This window comes from Stegostoma tigrinum, chromosome 33 (assembly GCF_030684315.1).
Source record: "Stegostoma tigrinum isolate sSteTig4 chromosome 33, sSteTig4.hap1, whole genome shotgun sequence".
NCBI lineage: Eukaryota > Metazoa > Chordata > Chondrichthyes > Orectolobiformes > Stegostomatidae > Stegostoma > Stegostoma tigrinum.
The window spans coordinates 32,759,786-32,785,639 of record NC_081386.1 but is presented as its reverse complement, the minus strand read 5'-3'; the positions used below and the strand labels follow the sequence as shown (position 1 = coordinate 32,785,639).

The 25,854-nt window shown below is 41.4% G+C and overlaps 1 protein-coding gene across 1 annotated transcript in view; it reads left to right on the top strand.

The window, feature by feature from the left end:
• LOC125467282 (uveal autoantigen with coiled-coil domains and ankyrin repeats-like) overlaps positions 1-25,854 on the top strand; it is a 157,122-nt gene that overhangs the window by 104,444 nt on the left and 26,824 nt on the right. Inside the window, exons 5-7 of the mRNA XM_059639263.1 lie at positions 18,601-18,604; positions 19,426-19,463; positions 23,493-23,582. Coding sequence (XP_059495246.1) covers positions 18,601-18,604; positions 19,426-19,463; positions 23,493-23,582 — 132 coding nt within the window. The remainder of the gene's footprint in view (positions 1-18,600; positions 18,605-19,425; positions 19,464-23,492; positions 23,583-25,854) is intronic.

The following is a 25,854-nucleotide window of genomic DNA, read 5'->3' as shown; positions in this document are numbered from 1 at the left end:
ACGTGTGATGGAACCAAAACAGATGGAAACTGATTTTAATAATGTATGTAGTCTCTTCAGAAATTTGTTCTATTTTGTGGGGTTAAACTGAATTTGAGTTCACACTGATGCCTTTCCACATGTAGGAAGGCATGAAGAACCCTTGTCTGTTGCAATAATTGTTAGAATTTGGAATTTGATTTTGAATTGCTTTTTGTGAATGAATGAGATGTTTGGGTACTGTGTAGAATTCTGACTGTGACTGCTGTGTAAGAGCTACAGAGAGAATGAGGTGCAATAACATGGATATGTTAAGACAAATTTGATATGTAATGAACTGAGGGATGTGCACGTGGAATGAAACCAAGCTAGGAAGCAGTGGCCTGGTGGTATTATTGCTGGCCAGTTAATCAAGAAATACTTAAATTATCAGAGATAATAGGAACTGCAGATGCTGGAGAATCCAAGATAACACAGTGTGGAGCTGGATGAACACAGCAGGCCGAGTAGCATCTTAGGAGCAGGAAAACTGACGTTTTGGGCCTAGACCGTTCATCAGGGAAGGGTCTAGGCCCGAAACGTCAGCTTTCCTGCTCCTAAGATGCTGCTCGGCCTGCTGTGTTCAAGCAGCTCTACACCTTGTTATATAACACTTAAACCATAATGTTCTGGGTGCCTGGATTCAAGTCCCACTGTGGCAGATGGTGGAATTTGAATACAGTTTTTAAAACAAAAAATCTGGAATTAAGTGTCTGATGATGACCATGAATCCTTCGATAGTTGGAAAAACCCATCTGGTTTGCTTATGTGGTTTAGGGAAGGAAACTGCCAGTCTTTCATTGTCTGGCGTACGTGACCCCAGACCCACAGCAATGTGGTTGACTCTTAACTGCTCTCCTAAATGCCGCCTAGCCAGCAACACCCTCGTTCTGTGAATGAATTAAAAAAAAGAGTGGGATGGGAGAAGTTTCCAATGGCACAATGGCTAGCAGAAATTAGGAGACTGGCCCATTCCTGTGCTGTTCAATCTTCATAATTCTATCATAAAGTCTCTGGCAACATTTACAGTAGAGAGTAGAATGTTGAATCATTTGTTAAAAAGCAATATACCGTCTCAGCTGCATGTCATAGAGTAATGGCGATATACAGTATGGAAATGGACCCTTCAGTCCAACTTGTCCATGCTAACCAGATATCCTAAGTAAATCTAATCCCATTTGCCAGCATTTGGCCTATATCCCTCTAACCATGTATCCATTCAGATGCCTTTTAAATGTTGTAATTTTACCAGCCTCCCCCCTTCCTCTGGCAGCTCATGTGCACCACCCTCAGTGTGAAAAAAGTTACCCCCATAGATCACTCTCAAATTTTTTCCCCTCTCACGTTAAACCTATGCCATTCAGCTTTGTACTACCCCCACCCTGGGGAAAAGATCTTGTCTATTTACCCTAACCATGCCCCATGTGATTTTATAAACTCTAAGGTCACCCCTCAGCCTCCGATGTTCCATGGAAAATAGCCCCAGTTTATTCAGCCTTTCCCTAAAGCTCAAACCCTCCAGTCCCAGTAATATCCTTGTAAATCTTTATCTGAACCGTTTCAAGTTTTGCAACATCCTTCCTATAGCGGAGAGACCAGAATTGCACGCAGTATTCCAATCGTGGCCTAACCAATGTCGTGTAGATGCAACATGATCTCCCAACTCCTATACTCCATGTACTGAACAATGTCTGTTCCTTTTAAGCTGTCTTTCATGTGTAGTTGGACAATGATTTTAAAGGAGTTATGCACATAAACCAACTGTGTCTGGGCCAAAAAAGGAGGAGAAATTGGTGGAATGGGAAATAGCAGTTCAGAACTTCAGATGTATCTACCTTCCACACCAAAGTTTAGACAGGTTTATAACACAACTGCTCATATCTGTGCCAGACATCCATACATGTGTATAATTCAAAGCAGTTGACTTAAGTTCTCTAATCTAGATAAATTATCTAGATGTCGGGGTGAGTTAATTGCACAGATAAGGAAGGGCTTCATAATGGAAAAGGCATTAACGACCTACATTCTGTGTTAGATCAAGTGTATTCTACTATCTATATGTTGAAGCCATGCACTTTATTGACGCAGCATTAATTAGTATTTTATTGGTGGCTGCATAATCTGTTAGGGGCAACAAAAGAGAGGTTTTCCATTTGACTCCGCGCTGTGAGATTCTGTCAACAAAAGGCAGATTATTCTGTCCAGATGTATCTTTTTCAGGTTCCTTACTGTCGTGAAAGATGAAATGTCTTCTCTCTTCCATGCTATTGACTTGACCGATCTTGTGTGTTGTTTTTTTTATTTCTAATTTTGATTTCCACTATTTATTTTTCTTTCCTTCCCCCATATATTATTGGCTGTTGAAACCTGAGGAGAAAATCACTAGATTTGCAGTAAATTGGTCAATCAGGGTTCAGAAAAAATCATTTTTGTGCTGTCTGCATTGTTGTGATTCCTTCTATGACTATATCTAATTAGGGCGTGCTGCATTTCGCTGCTTTTTCATTTACTGAGTGGGTCAGAAGGAAAATAAGACGACACTGGTCGGGGGCTTGAGGCAATCATGCAAGAGTGTTTGAGTCATGTGGCACTATCTGAAGGATAACAGACTCAATGACATTTTCCCCTGAGATATGAGAAAGGAAGGGTGTGACCCCTGTAGAATATAACTGATTGCATTTGAGTTGTGTCATTTCTGAAGTTTGATTAATTGGCTGAAGTTTGAATAATTAAGACCTTTCTCCACTGCTGCAAGATCTGCTACGTTTCTCCACTTGCTATTTATTTTCTAAAAAGATTTCCAGCATCTGTAGAGTTTTACTGTTTTCAAATTTGAGATAAGACTCCCATGCAGGAGTTGAGAATTCTTGCAGAGAGTTGTGATTTGGAACACACTGCATGGAGGGGTGCTAGAGACAGATTCAAACATTTTCTAAAGAAAATCGAAATTATACTCATAGTCGAAATTTTCTTTGGAAAATGGCTTCAGTGGAACTTGTTGGAAAACGTAGCTTCTTCTCCTGGCAATCTTTCACTAATTTTGTACGGTGATGAATAGGAATCAAATGCATGTGTAAAAGTAATACAAATGCTGGAGAAACTCCAGCTCTGGCAGTATCCGTAGCGAGAAACAGTTAATGCTTTGAGTCTAGTATGACTGTTCTTCAGAACTGTTGAGTTTATCCAGCATTCCCTGTGTTTGATTCAAATACATGCATTGGCAATCGGCTGAAATGGAACCAGCAGGGAGAGGAGTTTGATTAAATGTCTGGATCATCCATTTGGAGTAAACAAAATAGTAAAAGGTGGGACTTTTTCTGCTGTGTAGCTGCTATTGTATTGTAGCTTGTGAACTGGGACATAATTGCCTGATAAAAGCAGTTGCTTATGATTTGTTCGATATCCTAATGTCTTGGGACAATAATCTGTCTGTCTAATCTTCTGCATCAGCCAAATGGCCTGGAATTAGGATGGTATGTGCCCTACCTAATGTAAATAACGATCAAATAAAACCGCAGGTATAATAAAAAACTGGAAAATGCCAGAAATATGCTGTGGTTGCTGTTTGCATCTATAATAAAGTTAAATTAGTGCTTTTGTTTATAGACCTTTGTATTGCAAGTAGGCATCACAGGGTACCCTGCAGTGAGCCAACAGTCTGAAATCTGCTGCTAACTATGGCTCGGCCTCACCCTTTTCCTTGGAGTCAAAAGGTTATTGGTTGAAATCCACCTCCCCAGGAGTCCTGAACATGTAGTCTAGCAGAGATACTGGGACAGTTACTTTGGAGGTGCTCCCTATTGAGTGAAATGTGCATCCAAGACAACTGAGGGACAGGCAGGATACGTAAAATACTCAGTGGCCCATGGTGAAGATGAGTCATCCTAACCAATATTTATCCTTTGACTAATGCTATTTTTAAAAACAGCAATCTTTTTTCTGGTGGTTTCATATTGCAGCTTGTGGGAGCTTGCCATGTGCAAACTGACTGCCTTGTTTCCTGTATTAAACAATGGTTAACTTTCAAAAGTAATTCAGTGACTGTAAAGAGACTGAAATCCCATACTCATGAAAGGCAGTGTATAACTGCAAAGGTAGCACTGATTGGCAAGACATCGTACTGTGGTTCTGGTTTCTAATCCCTGGCTTCTCGGGCTTTGGTCCCTTTTGGGGAGTTGGGATTGTGAAACATCTTGCATCATGGACAAGACACTGCTCTTTGTGTGGGGATGGACTGATGGTTGGGTGTACGTAACTGGACTAAGCATGAAAGAAGCTATTCAGTTGCCTTGTTAAGGCCTGTCCTTAGCTTTATGTTGGCATTATAAATTCATGCATTACAACAGTATTGCAGAGTTCATGCTTATATAAACATAATACTTAGGAATTGATGCTGGAAGAAGTTGCCAGCAGATACGTACAGATGTAATTCTAACATGCACATAGATTGTTTGAAACCATCATCAAATTCCATAATTAATAGCAGGATAGAAATGACTGATTAAGATCAGAGTGTACCAAAAAGCTACACAGAACAGTTAGTCATTCAGAGTATCACAATCTTCCCACTTTGTTTTTGTGAAGCATTTGTGTGGAAATTCCAGTTCTTAGGCCTATTTGTGTTTAAAATCATGCTGAAACTTTAGTCCCAATTCCTTCATGTTGTAGAGGATATGGGAAGATGAGGCTATCACATAGTGTCAGAGTCTGTTCTGCTGATTAGTGAGATGACAGCTGATGAGTCAAGCACTTACATGTCCATTTCATCAGCCTTTGGCCAGGAGAACTATTTTCACATGGTTTACTTGGGTAGCTGCTGTACCAAGGCACCACACTTTGAACAAAAAGCAGTTCCTGGGTTGGGGTTTTGATGGCTTTCGTTGCTCATCCCTAATTCCTCTGACAGGGTGGCTTGGAGACCACTTCTGATGCACGTTAATAGTCAACGAGATTGGGTGTGGAAATGTAGTTGTACTGTAGACCCAGATAAAATAAAGACACTGGTAGTGAGTGCGTTAGATTTTAGCTGCAACGTCATGACTTCATGATCACTTTTACTGGATATAGCTTCTGGTTTTGAGATTTTATTTAAAGAGTCACATTCAAATTCTCAATTTGCTGAAGTTGAATTTTCATGTTGATTCTCTGGATCACTAGTCCAAGCATTTGGGTTACTGGGCCTGAAATGACCACTTCGCATGACAAAACTCTCTGTGGCCATGAGTTCTGTGGATTAACCATTCTCTAATGGAATAAATTCCCCCTCATCTTGGTTCCAAAGGGTCATCACTTCACTCTGAGGCTGTGCCCTCGGGTCTTAGTCTTCTCTGCATCCATACTATGAAGGCCTTTCAGTATTCTGCAAGCTTCAATCAGTACCCTGTCATCCTTCTAAATTCCATCAGAAACAGATTCTGAGACCTCAACTGCTTCTCATGACAAACCTTTCATTCACTACCACTGCCACAACCCCACCCCCACCCCAATCATTCTTCTAAACCTTCTTTGGACTGTCTCCAACATCAGCACCTCATTTCTTGGAAACAGAGCTCAAAACTGCTCACAATGTTCTAAAATGCAGTCTGACTAGAGTCTTCTATAGCCTGAGCAGTACTTCTCTGCTCTTGTGTTCTAGCCCCCTTGAAATGAATGCTAAAATTGCATTTGCTTTTCTAACTGTCAGCTGAACCTGCATGTTAACATAAAGAGAATCTTGAACTAGGATTCCCTAGTCTCTTTGTGCTTCAGATTTCAGAAGCCTTTGTCCATTTAGAAAATAGTCTGTGTCTATTCTTCCTTCTGAAGTGTGTAACGTCACTTTCCCACATTGTATTCCATTTGCCAATTCTTTACCCACTTTCCTAGCCTGCCCAAGTCCTTCTGCAGCCTTCCCACTTTGTTAATATTACCTGTCCCTTCACCTCTGTGTCATCTCCAAACATAGCAACAATTCCCGCAGTTTGTTCGTCCAGCTGGTTAATGTACAACGTGAATAGTTGTGGTTCCAACACTGAAGCCTGTGGAACTCTACTAGTCACTGACCTTCATCCAGAAAATGACCCCTTTACTTCTACTCTCTGCCTTCTGCCACTCGCCAATCCTGGATCCATTCCAGTAGTTTGTCTGTAATGCCACTTAATGACTCTTACCTTATTTAGCAATCTTCTGTGTGGCACCTTGTCAAAAGCCGTCTGGAAATCCAAACTGATCAAGTCCACAGGCTCTCCTTTGTCTAACTTGCTCATTATCACCTCAAAGAATTCTAAAAAAATTGTCAGGCATGACCTCCTCTTGAAGCCATGCTGACTCACCCCACTTCACTGTGCACTTCCAAGTATTTCACAATCTCATCCTTTTAATAGAGTCTAAAATTTTACGGATGACAAAGTCAGGCTAACCAACCTTTAGTTTCCCGTACTCTCGCTCCCTTTTGAAACAGGGGAGTTACATTTAGCCTTTTTCCAGTTCTCTGGGACCCTCACTGACTCCAGTGATTCCTGAAGGATCGTCGTCAACATCTCCACAGTTTCTTCAGTTATTTTCTTCAGAATCCTGGGGCGCAATCCATCGGGTCTGGGTTATTTAACCATCTTCAGACCTTACAGCTTCTCCCACACCATCACCTTGATGATGGCCAATACATTCACTTCCACCACCTGACTCTCTCGAAGTTCTGGTATGCTGCTGGTGTCTTCCTTCAGCTTCTCTAGTATTTCTTTGTTCCCCACTTCTACTTGTCTAGCCTAATTTTCCGGTAGAGTGTCCAATTTGCTCTGTTTTACCTTTCTGTATGTCATTTAAAAAAAACTCCTGCAATCTTCTTTTATATTTCGAAGTAGCTTACCGTCCTATTCCACCACCCTCCTAGTTCCTTGCTTAGCTTTCTAATGCTGATTTTAAAGGCTTCCCAGTCCTCTGGATTCCTACTGATGTTATTGATGTCTGCTTATTCTTCTTTTATGCTGCCCCTGTCTTGTCAGCTGTGGTTGTCTCATCCTGCCCTTAATATGTTTCTTTGTCCTTTTCTGTGGTAGAGATTGCAGGTTTGAAGGTGATTACTAAGAGGCCTTGGTGAGTTGGTGCATTGGAGGCTGCAGAATGAAACCACTGTGCATCACTGGTGAAAGGATCGACTGTCGAAGGTGGAGGATGGCATTCGGATCAAATGAGTTCCTTTTTCCTGGATGGTATCAGGCTTCTTGAGCGTTTGAGCTGCATTTATCTGGGCAGACAGAGTATTCAGACACCGAGCTAATTTGTGCCTTGTAGACAGTGGACAGGCTTTGGGGAGTCAGGAGATGACTTACTCACCGTAGAATTCCCAGTTTCTGACCTGACGTTGTAGCCAAAGTATTTGTAAAGCCAGCCCAATTCAGCTTCTGGCCAATGGTAGCCCCCAGGATGTTGTTGATAAGGAATTCTGTGATGGTAATGCTATTGAATGTCAAGGCAAAGTGGGTAAATTGTTTCTTAATGGCGATTAGCCATTGTCTGGCAGTTATCTGGCACAAACTGTCAGCACAAGCCTGAATATTGTCCCTGTCTTGTCGCTTTTGAATATAGTTCCAAATATTATTAAAAACCAGGACTTTTTGCTGTAGGAAAGAGAAGGATGAATGGTGATCAGATTTAACATGATTGACTTTGAAGAAATTTCTACTGTGCAGAGACTTGGAAACTAAGTTGTAAATATGTAATAAATCCAAAAGTGAATTTGAGAGACATGTCCCTGGATAAACATAAAAGGGAGAAATAAATAGGAAGATCTTGTTAGGGGGAGATGGAGGAGGCTCATGTGGTGCGAACCAATTTGCTGAATGATCTGTTTCTGTGCTGGGTAATTTTAAGTAATTCTATGTAATAATGGGTGGAGTGTGTCTACTTAAAAATTAAATTATTCCCTACCCCTCTATTACATGCTAATGCCTAAGGGTGACCCTAATGCAGAAGGGTATAATTAAAATACTCTCTTGAAAAAGCAGGGGCTCTGCTCCTAAGTAACCACAGAATGAATGTTTAATGGTGACAATTTTGTTTGAACTTTCTACTCCATCACTAAGTACAGCTTTAATTAAAGGAAAAGGTTCAGTTAATATGCTGTGCGCTTGTTGAATGAATCTGTGTTTTATATGATTCTTGTTGCCACAAGAACATTTTCCTTATGCGTTTAGAAGTAATTTCACAAATTGAGCACCCTGCTTATTTTGCACCCTGTGTATGCTATGGTTTTTGGCTTTTAATCTTGCTACTTTATGGCAGTTACTAAGATTAATCTTAAAGTTTCAGTCATGGACTTTATTTTCAATTCATTTGATTGGAGTTTTCTATTTATTTTCCTGCTACTGCAGCCTTTAAAATCTGTTGTTAAGGACTTGTCAGTTGGTGTAATAGCATTCTGAGAAATCGGTATTTTGTGAAACTTGCCTTGAATTTGCTGCAACTTCATTTGCTCAAATTTGTAGTTTGACTCATTCTTGTTACTTTAAATCTAATGTGCACTATTTTTAAGTTTCTTGGTTGTGTGAGGAAATATGAAATGACTAAAGGTCATTTGAACCATCTGATTCAGACAACATTCTAAATGCAACTTTCCACCTTCTGTATTCCAGCCACTCCATTCAAATGCTTGAATACCGTGACTATAAATCATGAAATTATACCCTATATTGCTTGATGTTTGAGGCCTCCACTAGTAATCCATGTAAAGTTGATTTCAGATTCCAACAGAATTTCTGGTTTAGAAAGGGCGAGTAACTCTATCATTACACTGCGTGGACCAGCTGGTGGAAGTGAGAACCAGGTTTCTGAGGAGTTTGTAACTCGACATAAGTTCTCAACAAGAGCAATGTCGAGGACCTTATGGATGAATGACTGGAGATTCTTCAGGCAGTATGGGGAGGGATGTTGAATAATCCACAGAAAGAAACAGAGGACACAGGTGTAGGGCTCAGTTTTATTCATTAATAGGATAGGGACTTTGTCAATATAACTAAGCTGGGCAACGAGGTAGGTGCCAGCAGGCATAAATGTTTTTTTTGTAGAAAGAGTTTATTAACTTCCTCAGTCTCTCCCACCACATCCCAATGTCTCAGCTGTTAGATAGTTGTATGTGAATATTTTTAAAGGCAGAGGTAGTTAGATTCCTGTTAAGCAAAGAGTTGAGAGATTACCAAGAGTAGGCAACATTGTATGTTGCTGTAGCAACCATGAATGGCTTGTGATTGAAGTAAGAGTGCTGCCAACAATCCTCCCTCCTTAACTAAAAGCCACGTGTTATGATTCACCTCTGGAGCAGGTGGGACTTAAATCATAGAATCCCTTCGGTCCAACAAGTCCACACTAAACCTCAGACATCCCACCCAGATCCCCCTACAAGCCACCTAATCTACACGCCCCTGAACAGTATGAGCAATTTCCCATGGCCAATCCCCCTAACCTGGACATCTTTGGACTGTGAGAGGAAACCGGAGCACCGGGAGGAAACCCACGCAGACACGGGGAGAATGTGCAAACACCACACAGACAGTCGCTCGAGGATGGAATTGAACCTGGGCTCCTGGTGCTGTGAGGCTGCAGGGCTAACCACTGAGCCCCTGTGCCGCCCCAAACATGAACCTGGACCTCCTGGCCTATAGACAGGGATACTACCTTTGCACCCCAAGAACCCGTCCCATTTTGTACTTTTTTTTGGATATCTCTGTTTTCAAAGATAATTAATACCCATTACCTTTTTCACTTGACTGTAAGAATAGCATTAACAAACTGTAACAATGTGATTGGCTGGACAGTTATCACTGGGAAGGCCAGAATTTATTGACATGATTTCTTTTGCAACAGTAGGGCTCGAAGAAGGGAAACAAACAAATAGTGGTGAGCGGCTGCCTTGAATTGATGCAGTCCATGTGGTAGAGATGGACCTCCATGCTGTCAGGATGAGAGTTCCAGGTTTTTTTGATCCAGCAACAATGAAGTTGAGGTAAAATAATTCCAAGTCAGGATGTTGTGCAAATGGAAGGGGAGCTTGCAGGTGATGGTATTTGTATGCAACTGCTGACCTTCTCTCTCAAGGGGGCAGAGATTGGGGGTTTTGGAGCTGCTGTTGAAAAAACTGACTGAATGATTACTGTAGTGCATCTTGTGGATGGTGCGTACTGCAATAATGATACACTTGATTGAGGGGGGTGAATGTTAACTTGGTGGTAGGGATATCAGGCAGAATGATGGATGGATGAATGTGAAGAGAAGGACACACAATGATTTATCCCATAGCATACTGTAAGTACACATGAAATAGCAAAATGGTCCCTTTGGCCCCTGAAGCTTGCTATGCTGTTCATTAAGATCTTTGCTGATATTTTGTATTTAGTATCCCACATTCCTATCTAACCTGGTTAACCTTTGATTCCCTGTCTAACAAGAATATATCTACCTTTTCTTAAAATAAAAAGCACTGTCTTTGACACCTGCTGAGGCAGAGCTGCAAAGTTGTGCATTCTTCAGAAAACCATGGTTGTCCTCTTTGTATTAAATAGTCTCCCCACCCGGCTCCAGGTTGTAATTCAATGCCCTGTAGCTCTGGATGCACCCGCAAGGGGAAACATTCTTTGTGTACACCTTGTGAAGAATTTGGTACGCTTCAGTCAGGTCACCTCCTCCTCCCACCGCCCCCCCCCCCCCCAAAAAAAAAAACCAAAACACCAGCGCTTCTGAACTCCAGTGGAAACCAGCCCAATCTGTCCAACTCTTCCTCATAAGATAACCTGCTCCATTCCAGGTAACAATCTAAACCTTGTAAACTGTCTCCAATGCATTTACATTCTTCCTTAAATAAGGAGACCAAAACTGCACTCAGCATTTCAATATGGTCTTTCCAATGCCCTGTATAACTTGAAGCATAACATCCTTTAATGTTCAGTTTTTCTCATAATAAAGGAAAACATCCCATCAGCCTTGATTACATGCTGTATCTGCTTATTATTATATTTTTGTGACTAATGCACTAACCACCTAGATCCCACTGCACCTTAGATATCTGTAGTATTTAATACTATCCTTTTTCTTTCATCTTGCCAAAGGGGACAACCTTGCACTTAAATAAAAACAAAAAGAACTGCGGATGCTGTATATCAGGAACAAGAACAAAATTGCTGGCAAAGCTCAGCAGGTCTGGCAGCATCTGTGGAGGAGAGAACAGTTAACATTTCAGGTCCAGTGACCCTTCCTCAGAATCAATTTTCAGAATCAACTCTCTTCTCGCCTCCACAAATGCTGCCAGATCTGCTGAGCTTTTCCAGCAATTTTGTTCTTGTTCCTGATTTACACTTACCCACATTTTTCCATCTGCTACATTTTTGTGTTCTCTAACTTATTGGTAAAATTTATAGCTCCCTCATGTCTTCACAACATCTTTCCCTGCCTACCTCTGTGGTGCCATCTGCATACCTTTGCTCCCCTTGTCAAATTCCTTGGTGCAAATTGTACAAAGTTGAGTCCTCAGCTCGGACCCCTGAGGCCTCTTGTCACTTCCTCTCAGTCTTGTACACATGCTAATATGTTACACCTTACATCATGCGATTTTATTTTCTGCAGTAAAGTTTGATGTGCAACTTATCAAATGCCTTCTGGAAATCTAAATCAGGTCCACAGGCCACCCCTTTTATCCAGTTTGCATGTTAATCCTTTTAAGAATTCCCATCAACTGGTTAAACGTTATGTCCCTTTGACAACTCGATGCAATTAAGTTGAGGTTTTTCTAAATGTGCAGTTATAATGGTTTCCTCCAGGTGCTCCAGTTTCCTCCCACAGTCCAAAGATGTGCAGGGTAGGTGGATTGCCCGTGCTAAATTGCGCAGGGATGTTTAGGGTAGGTGGGTTAGACATGGGGAAATCAGGGGTAGAGGAATGGGTCTGGGTGGGATGCTCTTCAGAGGAGCGGTGTGGACTTGTTGGGCTGAATGGCTTGTTTCCACACGTAGGGATTCTATGATTCTGTGATAATCTCTTTAGTGATAAATTCTCACCTATTCTCCATCATAAATGTCAAGCTTAACTGGTTATAGTTTCTTGTTTTCTACCTCCTTTCATTCTTAGGATAGAGTGGTTATTTGCTACTTTCCAGTCTGATGGAACCTTTTCTGAGTCTAGGGAGTTTTGGAAAATTAAAACCTAAGCATAGACTATCTCATTAACATCTTCTTTTAAGACCCTCGAATGAAGTCCATTTTTCCCCAGAGCCTTGTTAGCTGCAGCTCCATCTGTTAGCTCAGAAGACTTGCCTCGTGATTGTAATTTTGTCAAATTCCTCCCTTCCTTCCAGTCCTGGTTTACAAAAGTACTGGTATGTTTTTTGTATTCTCTACAATTAACAAAATATCTGTTAATTTCATCCTCTTTCCTTATTACCTGGAGGACCAATACTACTTTTACATAGTTTTCCTCTTCAAATGTGTGTAGAAACTCTTGCTATCATTTGTATATTCCTAGTCAGCTGTGTCTCGTACTCTAATAAGACCATAAGACACAGGAGTGGAAGTAAGGCCATTCAACCCTTTGAGTCCACTCTGCCACTTAAATCATGGCTGATGGGGCATTTCAATGCCACTTCGCTGCACTCTCCCTGTAACCCTTGATTCTTCCTATCTAACCTGTCTGACACTCACTGCCATTCTTTATATGCTGATCAATTATCTGAACCTTCATTTATCTTTGCATGGTTGGTTGTTTTTTTAAGTTTGATGTTTTCCCTCAGTACTTGGTTAACCATGGATGGAGGGTCCTTGCTTTGAAATTTTTGTTGATAGTAAAAATTCACTGTGAAATATCTCCTTAAATGTCTGTCACTATCTCTGTATTGATCTATCCCCTTGCCTAGAATTAAGAGTGTAATGATGACCATGAATCTATTGTCAATTGACGGGAAAATCCATCTGGTTCACTAATGTCCTTTAGGGAAGGAAACTGCTATCCTTACCTGGTCTGGCCTACACGTGACTCCAGACCCACGGCTATGTGGTTGTCTCGTAACTGCCCTCTGGGCAATTGGGGTGGGCAATAAATGCTGCCTGGCCAGTGACACCCTCGTCCCATGAAGGAATAAAAAAAAAATCTGCCACAATGGAGGCCAGCTCCTGATTTCCTTATATAGCCCAGGTACGTACCTCGGCTCAGCGGTGCCTCAGTTAATTGCGCACGTGCCTCAGAATCTCAGATTTAACTTCAAATTTCATTCCAAGGTGTGAACACCAAAGTCAGGGTTAATCCTTCACTGAAATCTTGAGGGGAAGCCACATCGCAGGAGGTGCTGCACCTTGGATTAAATGTTCGTGAGGCCTTGTGTGTGGGTTTCCCCTGATGTCTTACCAATAATTATCTCTTGAAAAGATTGCAAAACAAAACAATTTCCTACACTGCAACAGTGTCTACTACACTTCAAATAATATTTCATCTTCAATGCTGTTCTTTCACAGCCTTGATGCTAGTGGAAAGGGTTTAAAATGTAAATCTGTTTTTTTTTATTATTGCTCTCGTACCGAATCAGAAAAACCATTGTTGTCTTGTTACATTTCTTAGTGCCTTATCAATTTCTTATTTGAACACGTTACTAGTAATGCCATAAGCCTGTTTAAGGTCTTACACTTTATATTGTCTACAATGTGACACATCTCTAACAGTTTCTGGTAAACACCGTGATAAATCGACTGCCTTGTGTTGCTTTACAAGTTAAATGTAAGAGTATTACAAAAGTCAAAAATAACAATTTGAATCATTCAGCTATGTTATGGTATATTTTCACGGAGATTAATTTTTTTCTGTCCTGATGACTCTGAAAGAAGAGGTTTGCGTAACATAGTTGTGTGATTTCATAGCGAATCATAGAGCCCATACAGTGTGGAAACAGGCCTTTCAGCCCAACAAGTCCACACCAACTCTCAGAACATTCCACCCAGACCCATCCCCTTGTAACCTAATCTACACCTCTCTGAACGCTATGGGCAATTTAGCATGGCCAGTCCGCCTAACCCGCACGTCTTTGAACTTTGGGAGGAAACCAGACCACCTGGAGGAATCCCATGCGGAGGCAGGGAGAATGTGCAAGCTCCACACAGACAGCCGCCCAACGGTGGAATTGAACCCTGGTCCCTGGTGCTGTGATATAATGGAGACTAACTCTTGGGCTGGGGAGAAGGAGCAGGGAAATTGAGAGTAATTGGCTTTTAATTTGAAGGGGTATGATGGGGCCAAATAACATTCGCTATGTGATGAATGTGCTCAGCTAACCAGCCCTGATGCAAGTGTTGATCAACTGTTTAATCGCAGAGTTGATTGGTTGGCCAGATGTGTTATCAGTCTCGTGTCTGTGTGTCCGTTTTCCCTTTGGGAGTTACTAAACAGATTTTATAAAACCAGGATGGCTGGGAAAAACAGAACGTGAGGAATGGATTTATTTGAATTTTCAGCACTTGTGGGACATGAGGAGAGAATAGTTCATGCTAATTTGAACTCCATTCCCAAATATTTGTTTTTTTTGCTTGTACTCCCTGAGCAAGCACAGCTGATCCCCATTTACTTTCCCTCTGAGTCCTGCCTAGGCCCTACAACTTTTGAATGTCTGCAGTGCACTCTTCCAATTCTCTAATTCAGTCAGTCCACCAGCGGTGACTGTGCTTTCAGCTTCCTGGGTTGTAAGATTTTGGATTCCACCCATAAACATCATCACCTGTCTCTCTCACTCCTCCTACAAGATGCTGATTGAAATATTTTCAACCTTTTCAGAGATATAATTACACACCTACGGAGTAGGTGGGACTTGGACCCAAGCCTCCTGGTCCCTCCTAGGGACACTACCATAGAACCATGAGAGGGCCCCTTGATGGTCTTTTAAACAGAAAGTACAAGAATTAGGAACAGTGTTGGACCCTTGGCCTGCTCCACCACTTTGTAAGATAATGGCAGAACTGATTTGTGACCTTATCTCCAATTTCCTGTCTTCCCCTGACTCCCTTGTGTTCAAAATCTGTCTAACTCTGTCTTGGATATATTGTGTGACACAAACTGTACTGCTGTCTATGGAAGAGAATTCCACAGGCTGATCCTCTGAGGAAAATCTACCTCCTCATCTTGGTCCTAAATAGGACCTGCCTAATTATTATACTAATTTTTAAACCTACCTCTTCGATTTTGAGCTTGCCTTAATACAACCCTGTGTGGCCAGGAGTCCCATTTTGTTTGATAATGGTCTTGTGAAGCAAGTTGGGTCATTTTACTCTGTTAATGGTGCTATATGACTGTGTACCTTGTTAAAATACCAAAGAAAGTTATACATTTGCAAAGTTTCAACATCTCAATGACCTTTAAAATGTAAATAAAAACTGAAAGATCCAAATGAAAATCGTGGGGGCTGCTTTGCAGTAAGTTCGCTGTCTGTGAAGTGTATGAACTGTTAAAATTAAAGGCACTTACTGAGTTGCTGGTTGGATTTGAGACTGTGTGCATTACGCTTGTAGGGTAACGATTCTGTTCTCCAAGGCAGGGCTGTAGCAAAACAAAACCTGGAGAAAAATCATATTTTGATTTTTATTTTAAATTTTCCTTGACCATTTTTGATTAGTTATAAATCATATCGGATTACAGTGGTGGCAGGGTAATATAAAAGGTACGTGACTGGAGACGTTGGAGGTTGGAGAATGTGTGTGTAAACTCCAGGTCTGTGTCCAGTCACAGTTGGAGCATTATTGGACCCACGATTAAAATTCCCAACTGTCCAAATAATATTTTCAGAATGTGACTTTGCCTTTGCGTGTCTGTTCTCACTGCTTTGGTGCAGGCAGCTATACGTAGGCAACTGTGTGAAGACTGCAGAAATCAGTGGTCGCGGGTGTTGTCAAGGAGCTAAAATTGTTGTGGACAAGAGAAAAATAATTGGAGAAAGACATGAGATTGTGCCAAGCCAGTTTCTTTTTTCAGCGAACTTTGCAGATAACTCTTTAGTGCCATCTCCTGATTTGAGGCTGGATTACTGAAGCTTTACTGCAAAATGCAATTACATGGTCAGCTATGGTGTATTCTGTGCATTCATATAAATTAAATTTCAGAACTCTGGGTGAATGAGCAGTTTAGTCCCACGATTCAACTAGTTATGCAACAATTTAATGTGACATGTTGGGGATTGCGCTGTCAAAATAAGAACTTTGATTTATGTACAATGAAACCTCATCAAATTTCTGTATGTGCTGAAGTGCTTTTCAATCAATAATAGATTGACTGTACTCCAAAAACTACGGTCATAAAGTGAAAGAGCTGTCATGAGATAGCACCCTTCTTGAACTCCATATGTCCCAGATGTCTCTCTCTGCAACTAATTAAGTACTTTTTGAAGCCTAGTGCTATGGAGGATTGTCAAAACTGGTTTGTTACTTTTGAGACTGCTGTGAGCAATGTGATAATGACAGGATAATCTGATTATTTCCATGATGTTGGTGGTGGGCTGAATATTAACCAGAACACTCCCCTGCTCCCCTTCTGAATACTGCCTTGGGATCTTTTACATTTGCTCAGGAGTGTAGACAGACCCTCTTTACTGTCTTGCTTCAAACAACAGTGCTGCTGACTGTGCAGTGTTCCCTTGGTGTTGCACTGGAGTGTTTACCTTGATCGTTACCCTAAATGGCCATCTGTTGTGTAAATTAATCTATTGAACAGAAATGTTGCAAGCTCTCAAGTTCAAAATTGCACTGAAAAATTGTTTGAAATGAGTGAAAAGTCCTTTGGTTATCCAATTGGAAATTACTGTCTGTCACTCCATCAAACACTTTTTGATCATTACGCTTATATCACTAACACAACTTTCATGGAAATAAGATTTTCACCTTGTGGCCCAGCAGGAATGTTGGGAAAAGACCTGTTCCACTTCTGCCTGATGTAGATGCCTATTTTATTACAGTATGTTTCTCTCCCACATGTGTGACCGCCAGAAATCTGCCGTTTCAACTCCTCCATCATTCCTGCGTTTGCTGACCCTCATTGGCTCCCCTTCTGTCATGTCATGTCTTTCTTTAAATTCACATCTTTGTTTTCAGATCCCTTCATGGGCTCACTTGTCCCTATCTCTGTAATCTTCATCAACTGCACAGCTTTCTGAGATAATTGTTCATCTCACTTTCTGGTCCCTTGCACGTCTTAGATTTCAAGCACTCCTTGCTTGTGCCCATACCTTTAAGTACGAAAACTTGAAGCTTTGGATCTCGCTCCTTAAATTTCTGTTTTTCTCTCCTGAAAGTCCACATCTTTGATCAATCTTTAGATTCTAATTTTTTTATTTGTGTCTTGGTGTTACATCTTGTTATTATATCATTGGACATTTTACTGTATTAAAAGTGCTATGTAAATATAATTTGGTGTCAGCTGCACTTATACTTCAGCCTATCAAGGGACAATGTTTAAGAATTTGACGTGTTAATAATTTATCTTTTGTTAAATGTGTATAAAGTGGGTCAAATGGATCATTTTTGAGTCAGTAAACTGTAACTAATGGGATTCCAGAGGAGATTTAGTGCAGGGGCCTTGATTGTTTACAATATTTATTAATGACTTAAATGAAGGAACCAGATCAAATGCATATTGCTGTCTACTGCAGGACTTTGGTCAGAAATTGTTTTTTTTGTTGAATAAATGAAGATTGCATGCAGAGATAATCTCTTTTTCAATGTTAAGTTTGGGGACATAACCTCAAAAAAGAATCATGGATAACCACTTTTGTCAGACAAAAAATGATATCTGTTGTATTATCACAGCTGAGAGAGGTGTCTGTTAGGTGTTCCATACTTTGTACAATCTGCATATTCTCTGGATGACAATCGGAAAATGGAAACGTCAGGGTTTCAAGCATCTGTTTGCTTTGTAATCTGTGGATGTTATTTCTTTGCTGTAACCTGTTTTGGTAATACTGTTCACTGTGAGAGCTCAGCACCTTGGGTCAGAGTGAATATACTCAAGGTGGGGAACTGTAATTACACTGTATTTGGGCTTGGCCAAAACCTTCAAAAAACTGAAGTAAGGTAAGATCCCGAAAGAATCTATTGCCTGTTGCCCCCATGGATACTGGATGATGCATTGTATTTTTCCAGCCTTTTCTGTTTCAAGTAGATCCCTTGCCAAACAACATTCGGATTATTTTAATGTTAAGTGATGATCTTGCTGCATTGTTTTGTGCTTATCAGCAATTCTGTGAACGTCGATTGCTGTGCTAGTAGTTTGCCACTCAGACTATCTGGGGACACTTGTAGTGCAGTTTGTGGCCCTTCTTCCCCTCCCTGCGCCCGAACTCTCATGCCTAAGATCATAGAGAGCTATACAAGACCAGCCTGTCAGCGGTTGTGCTGGCTGTTCAAAAAGGCCAGTCAATTAGATCTCCACCCCTGCCCCTGCTCCTTCCCCATCGCCATGTAAATGTTGCTGTTTAAGTGACTGTCTAATTTTGAGAGCGACAGTTGTTTCTGCTTGTACGGTCCTTTAAACCCGATGCTTTCCAAATCATGACGTGACTCTGCATAAACATTTTTCTGTTTTTTTTGCTACAATTCCCAGGTGAGTGAGTGGAGAGGAGAGATTTTGTTTTCAAATAGCCATACAGCAAGAAGACTGACCCTTGGGTCCAACCAGTCCAAGCTGACCATAATCCCAAACTAAACTAGTCCCACCTGCCTGCACTTGGCCCATAATCCTCCAAACATTTCCTATTCATGAACTTATCCAGATGTCTTTTAAAAGTTGTAACTGTACCAGAATCCACCACTTTTTCTGAGAGTTCATTCCACACATGATCCACTGTGTTTCTTTTTAAAAAAAAAATTGCCCCTCATGTCCCTTTTTAAATCTTTTGTCCTTTTGTGTTTAAAAATATGGCCCATAGCCTTGAAATCCCCCACCCTAGGGAAACGACACCTGCCATTCACCGTGTTTATGCTCCTCATGATTTCATAAACCTCTATAAGGTCCGTTCCCAACCACCTACGCCCCAGTCAGACAAGTCCCACCCTCTCCTTGCAACTCCAACCCACCATTCCTGGCAGCATCCTGGTAAATCTTTTCTGAGCTTAATACCACCTTCTTCAATTTGGTTTCTTTTGAGATCGCTAAAAATTTTTAGTTGAAACACAAATGAAAGAGCCGCCTTGAATCTGGCATTTGGGATAAGATTACTGTTTACAGTGTCTTTTACTCTTTCTCCTTGCTTCACCCCAATCTACGTACACTGCTACTAAAACACTTTTCCGTGTTTCACATCTCCTTTTTCCTTGCATTCGGCCTCCTTTTAAATGTTTTGTTGGTCTGAGGATAACTTGAGCAAAGAATTGAGGAATATTGTAATGTGTTCAAACTTAAGCCCTCTTCTTTTTAAAACCCCCACAGCAAGGGAACTGAGCGTGAAATCACAGCAGGTGTCTCAGGTAGGACTTTCTATTTCTATCATTTTAGTTTGTTTGGATGAATTCTGCATATGCTATTATTGTAGAGCCACAGATTTAGTAATATGTTTCAGTGCTGAGAGATTCAATGTCTTTGTGTGTGTGTGTGTGTGTGTGTGTGTGTGTGTGTTACCCTGCTGAAATATCCGATTTCCACCCCACCTTGAAATTGTCTTTCTGAGTGTCCTCTGGCATCTCTGCGTTTTGGTGATTGAGCCTTCCACCCCTCAACCCTACGTTCAGCTAATCTTGCCCTAGACTCCCCTTCAAGGACCCTCTGTGAAACCCAGTTGCATCACTAAAGCCTGCCTTCTGACCCTCCTGTAGCCCAGCATCTGTTTTCTGAAGACACTCCTGTGAATTTTCAGGATTTCTTTTTTCCCATTCTTTAAAAGATGTTGTAAAAACCGTGTGTGCAGTCCCGTTATTACAGAAGAACAAGTTTGGAAGCACAGCTTTGTGGTGACAGATTCCTTTCTTCCATTATGTTCCTCCCCCTCACCTCTGTCCACACCAATCCAATTTGTTGGTAAGGTTAAAATTAAGGTTAGAGTGCATGTCCACTAGTTCTTGACGACTACTAAGAAGGAGGATGGTGAACTATTTGAACTGGTATGTGGCTCTTTTCAACTGTTTACCATATGGGGCCACAGGAGCAGGAGTAAGCTATTCAGAAACTTGAGTCCGTTCCACTAATCTGGATCATGGCTGATCGTCTAAATCAACACAATATTCATCTAAATATAAACTTGAAAATGTATAGTGTTTATGCAGATGGATTTCTTCATCTAGAATATGTGGCTTGTTTGCACATACTGTGGAAGAAATAAATTTAAGGGCAGATCTTCTACTTTTCAAATTTGCTTGTAAGCAAAAACTGGCTCAGTAGAAATTATTTTTTACTTCTCTGACCTTATTAGACTATCTCATCTGTCTGTGATTCTAACTCTCTCAACATCTCATTTCCTTGTTTACTGACTGCATTGACTGCCAGATGGTTTTCAGTTCTAACTGACTGAAATATAACAGTGGATGATGGAGAAGAGAAAGGTATGTATATACAAATCAAATCTATGAAGCTGAAGTCAAGGATGAGTGCATAGGTGTCTCCACACAGTACTTGAGCAGATGTGGTAAATTTTTATTTTGTTTTAACTGTGATTTAGGGAGCAGTATTTTCTATACCAAGCCCCCTCCAACTCTGAGTTAAGTTCTCTGAGTGGTGTGCCTGTGGAATTCACTACCACAGGCAACAGTCGAGGCCAGAATGTTGGGTATAGCACTTGGGTCTAAAGGGATCAAAGGATATGGGGGTTGTGGGGGGATGGTGGGGGAAAGCAGGAACAGGAAATGGCAGCGCAGGCTCGGAGGGCAACATCCAGGTAAGTGGAATGTGAGGAATTCCGGATCAGCCATGATGCTGTGGAGTAGTGGAGCAGCCTACACCTATAACTATCCCTTATGGAAGTGTGGAATGGCCTATTCCTGCTCCTGTTTTCAGAGTGCCTGATCTGATCAAACGGCAAATGTAGAAAAGTGGCAGCCTGCATCACAAGTTTTGAAACACACATGCATGGACTCCCTGCAAGATATAGAAAGATTCAGAGAGTGGCTTTTCCTAAGTTATGCGTATTTGTGTTTCAGATTTCCGAAAAGAACTCCAGCAACACTGACATGATTATATTTTAAATGGGAAGACTGCATTCATAAACCAACAGAAATCTAACATTCAGAGTTTTCAATACCATTAGTTCATGGGGATACCAATCCTAGATGGTTTCAGAAACATTTTAACTCTGTGATATCCTGTTGGTATCGTAACCCCTCCTAATAAAAACACTCCATGTCCTCCCTCCCTCCACATCGACTTTGGAAACATCTGGCGTCCAGATATCAAGTATTACGTCAAAATTGAAATCTCTTAACTTGAGGAACTGTTGAAGAGCATACTCGATGAAGTTGCTGACTTGCTCGCTGAGCCCTGGCTTGTTTTTGTTCAGATGTTTCATTACCATGCTAGAGCTTCCAATGATGCGATGTTATTCTGCTCCACTTGGAATTTATACTGTCCGTTCCGTTATGGTGAGTACTGTCATTTCCGGTTTTGATCTGTACGGGTTTGTATATGGGGTCCAATTCTGTAGGCCTGATTGAAGTTTGGGTGGAGAACCATGCCTCTAGGAGTTCCCTTGCAAGCCTGTGTTTGGCTTGGGCTACTGTGGTTCCTTTGTCCCAGTTGTCTGTTATGTAGGCATCTGTGGATGAAGTTGCAGGGATATCGGTTTAGGTGAAGATCTTGTTTAAATGCTCTTCCTGATAAGAGGAGGAGGACACAATACACCGTAACACACTGGCCACATCGTCCTACATCAGCCACACATTGGAACTGACAACAAGGCTCCTAACATCACTAGGAATCATGGTGGCCCATAAGCACGCAGCCACTCTACGACAGACACTTGCAAGGATTAAAGATCCCATTCCCGCAGCATGCAGAGCCAACGCGGTTTACAAAATACCATGCAATGACTGCCACAAACATTACATCAGACTGACAGGAAGGAAACTTGCCATCAGAATACATGGAAATCAGCTAGCAGCAAAACGGCACGACACACTCTCCTTAATATCTGTACATTCAGGCAATGAAGGCCATCAATTTAACTGGGACAAAGTAACCATCGTAGCCCAAGCCGAGCATGGACTCAAATGGGAATTCCTCAGGGCATGGTTCTCCACTCATACTTCGATCAAACATATAGAATTGGAGAGAAATAATAGCAACTGCAGATGGTGGAGAATCTGAAGTAACAAGGTGTGGAGCTGGATGAACACGGCAGGCCAAGCAGCATCATAGGAGCAGGAAGGCTGATGTTTCGGGTCTAGGCCCTTCATCAGAAATGGGGGAGGGGTAGGGGAAGGGGCTTCTGAAATAAATAGGGAGAGACGGAGAGGTGGATTGAAGCTGGGTAGAGGAGAAGATAGGTGGAGAGGAGACAAACAGGTCAAAGAGGTGGGGAAGGAGCCAGTAAAGGTGTGTGTAGGTGGGGAGGTAGGGAGGAGATAGGTCAGTCCAGGGAGGATGGACAGGTCAAGGGGGTGAGATGCGGTTAGTAGGTAGGAAATGGGGGTGCGGCTTGAGGTGGGAGGACGGGATAGGTGAGAGGAAGCACAGGTTAAGGAGGCAGGGGTGAGCTGGGCTGGTTTTGGGATGCAGTAGAGGGAGGGGAGATTTTGAGGCTTGTGAAATCCACATTGATACCATTGGGCTGCAAGGTTCCCAGGTGGAATATGAGCTGCTGTTCCTGCAACCTTCAGGTGGCATCGTTCTGGCACTGCAGGAGGCCCAGGGTGGACATGTCGTCTGAGGAATGGGAGGGGGAGTTGAAATGGTTCGCGACTGGTGCAGTTGTTAAGAATTGGCCCAATATACAAACCTGTAGAGATGAAAATCGGAAATGACAGTACTCAACGTAACAGACCGGACTGTATCAGTTCCAAGCGGAGTGGAATAACATCTCTTCGTTGGAGGCTCCATTAATGATGCCACCTAGCATGGTGACGAAATGTCTGAATGAACACAAGCCAGCTCGGCGAGCAAGTCAACAACCTCACCCACAACCCGAGCTACAGATTTTTGCCAAAGCTTTGAGCGTGCTCAACGAAGTATGTGTCTACATTAATGAAACGATACCTATGGACAAAGTTATCCATCGCAGATAATCCACTTTACTTCTGGTGGTTGCCATGCAACCACGTCATAAATATTAAAGTATCTAATCCTATTACTTTCCTGTTTGCAAAGCTGTAAGGATGAAGCCGGGGAAAGACCGCACTAAATGCCATCTGACTGTCCCTGATGTTGGGCTCCTCCTTATTCAGTGTTGATAAGTCACTGCAAACTGGTTTGACACTTGTTTGGTCTGTGATTAGAAAATTTAGTATTTAATCAAGGTGGATTTTGTTCTATCCCTTAAACATGAAGTTATTTTTTCATTGGTATCTATGCAGGCTTCTGAACTGTCACAGAAAATAGATCAAAGGCATTTTCAAACTGAAACACAGACAGCACCGAATCAGAAGGAGCAGCGCATTGTAAAGGTATTAGTGTAGTGCACTGTCTAAAGAGCTTTAAACAGCTACTGTTCATTTTTAATCTCTTGCCCCTCAGAATTATTTGGCTTATTACAGCCCTTGGATGTTTATCAGAAATGAACAAAAATGTTGAAATTTGTGAAACGACATGACAAGCAAAATGCTGCAGAAGTTGTAAATCTGAAATTAAAACCATGCTAGAAATACTCAGGTCAGGCAGCGTCTTTGGAGAGAGAAACAGAGTGAACATAAAACAAATCAACACCAGTCTATGCTTCAGAATGTAATGACATTTTTTTCGTTACCCACATGAGAGAGTAGACAGGGCCTAAGTCTGAAAGGCTCATGTGAAATGCACACTGATGTCTTGACTTTGGATTTTGTGCTCAAGTCCCTATGATAAGGGTTTGAAGTCAACTCTCTGACTGATGTAGGAGTGTTACCAACTGAGCCACGGTTAATGTCGAAAGAGAATACGGATGTAGTGTGATAGTGATGGAAAATCCCAAATGCTTGCTGCCACACTTGACATGTAGACCTCGCTGCATTTGAATGAGGATTGAGAATATTTATCTTGATAATAACACTGGGGAAGGGTGGATTTTCAAAATGACTGATTGCTGAGTTGACAATGATAGAATGAGAACGGTTTCTTTCTGTTCTCGATCATTCAGCCCAATATGTCATTGCTAGCTGTTTGACTCAGCAGTTTGAGAGTTCTGCTTCCTGTTCTTTCTCCATAACATAACCTTCATCCTTCAAATTATTCAAACCCATTTTGAAAGTTGCTATTGAAGCTGCTTCCAAGACCCAGATCATACCAACTCACTATTAAGAAATCACTCCACCTCCCTTCTAGCTCCGTGATGCTTTTTGCATTCTATCTGAGTTCACTAGTTGCTGAAATTTTTGCCACGGGAGTCAGTTTCCCACCATCTTACCTCAGTCAATGTTCCCTTCGATTTTGACCACCTCTCAAACCCCCTATTGACCATTCTCTGTTCTAAGGAGGATGGTTATGTATTATGCAAATCATTCACTGGCAATGAGCATTCTGACAAAGCCAAATTTTAGTTTAATTCTGAATCTTAATCCTTTGCCCAGTTTCTTTTAGCCCCGTGACTATTTCTGAGGCTTAGTGTACATGACAAACATTTTGAGCAGAGATTCAGCCAGCATCAATGCAAAGTGTAAAATTTTAAAAAGTAACAATTACGCAGAAGTCTTTGTAAAAATAATAGCACCTTCAGAGGCTTGAATTTGTCCAGAACTTCTGTCAGAGGCTGGTGTATTTTTATATGAAATATGTTACAACTATGACTAGTTTTTGAGTGCGAGTGTATAAATATACTTTTCTAAATTCTATTTGCAGCTTGTGCACTACTTGCTCATTAATTCAGATTTAAAAGTACTAACTTGGCTATTGTCCCTTGGGTTTATAAGAAATTAAAAATTGCACAAGGTCACGTTGTAAGTGTAGGGAGAGTAAATTAGAATCTGATGACTGAAAACTCAATTCTTATTCCTGTTTCTCATGTTGTACCTGTTTTGAAGAGAATTATGCCAGACATGTTCTGATCTTTGAGCCAGAAAATTGCAGTTTCCTTGACCCGTTCTAGAGACACAAGTACAATGTAGTCTGACACTCCCATTGTCTTGTTGAGGGTGTGCTGCGCAGTTGTCTGTGCTGTTTTTTAAATGAGTTATGTGTGCAATCTGCACCCTGCAGTGTAAGTGATTCAAAACTACTGTTTTGGAAAGAGGTATGGTGATTTATTCCCTGGTACCCTCAACAGTGTTTCATCGTTCAGTAAGTCTTTTTAGATGTTAGTCATCATTTAGTTATTGTATTGTGGGAGCTTGTTTACTGTTTCGTTGTCCCCAGTTCAAACATTACAATTTTGCAATCAATGTAGTACTTTTAAAAATGTAGTCACTGTTCCAATGCAAGAAATGTGACAACTGGTTTGAATACAGCAAGCTCCCACAAATGGCAACAAGTTAGTGATCGAATTGCTGTTGATGTTGACTGAAGGGTGACTATTGCCCAAGGTCACAGGGAAATCTCATCTAATTAGTGTCATCCATTGCTAAGCATCAGTGGCAAGGCCAGCATTTGCTGCCCATTGCTAATGTTTACTTTTGAGGAGCTGATGCTTTGGGATCTTCTGCATCCACTTGGACAGAGAGACAGGATTTAACATCACATAATTTCCTGTTGTGAAACTGAACCACTTCACATTTTTCAGGCAGTAGGTGGAGGTTTTGAGTTTTGAGT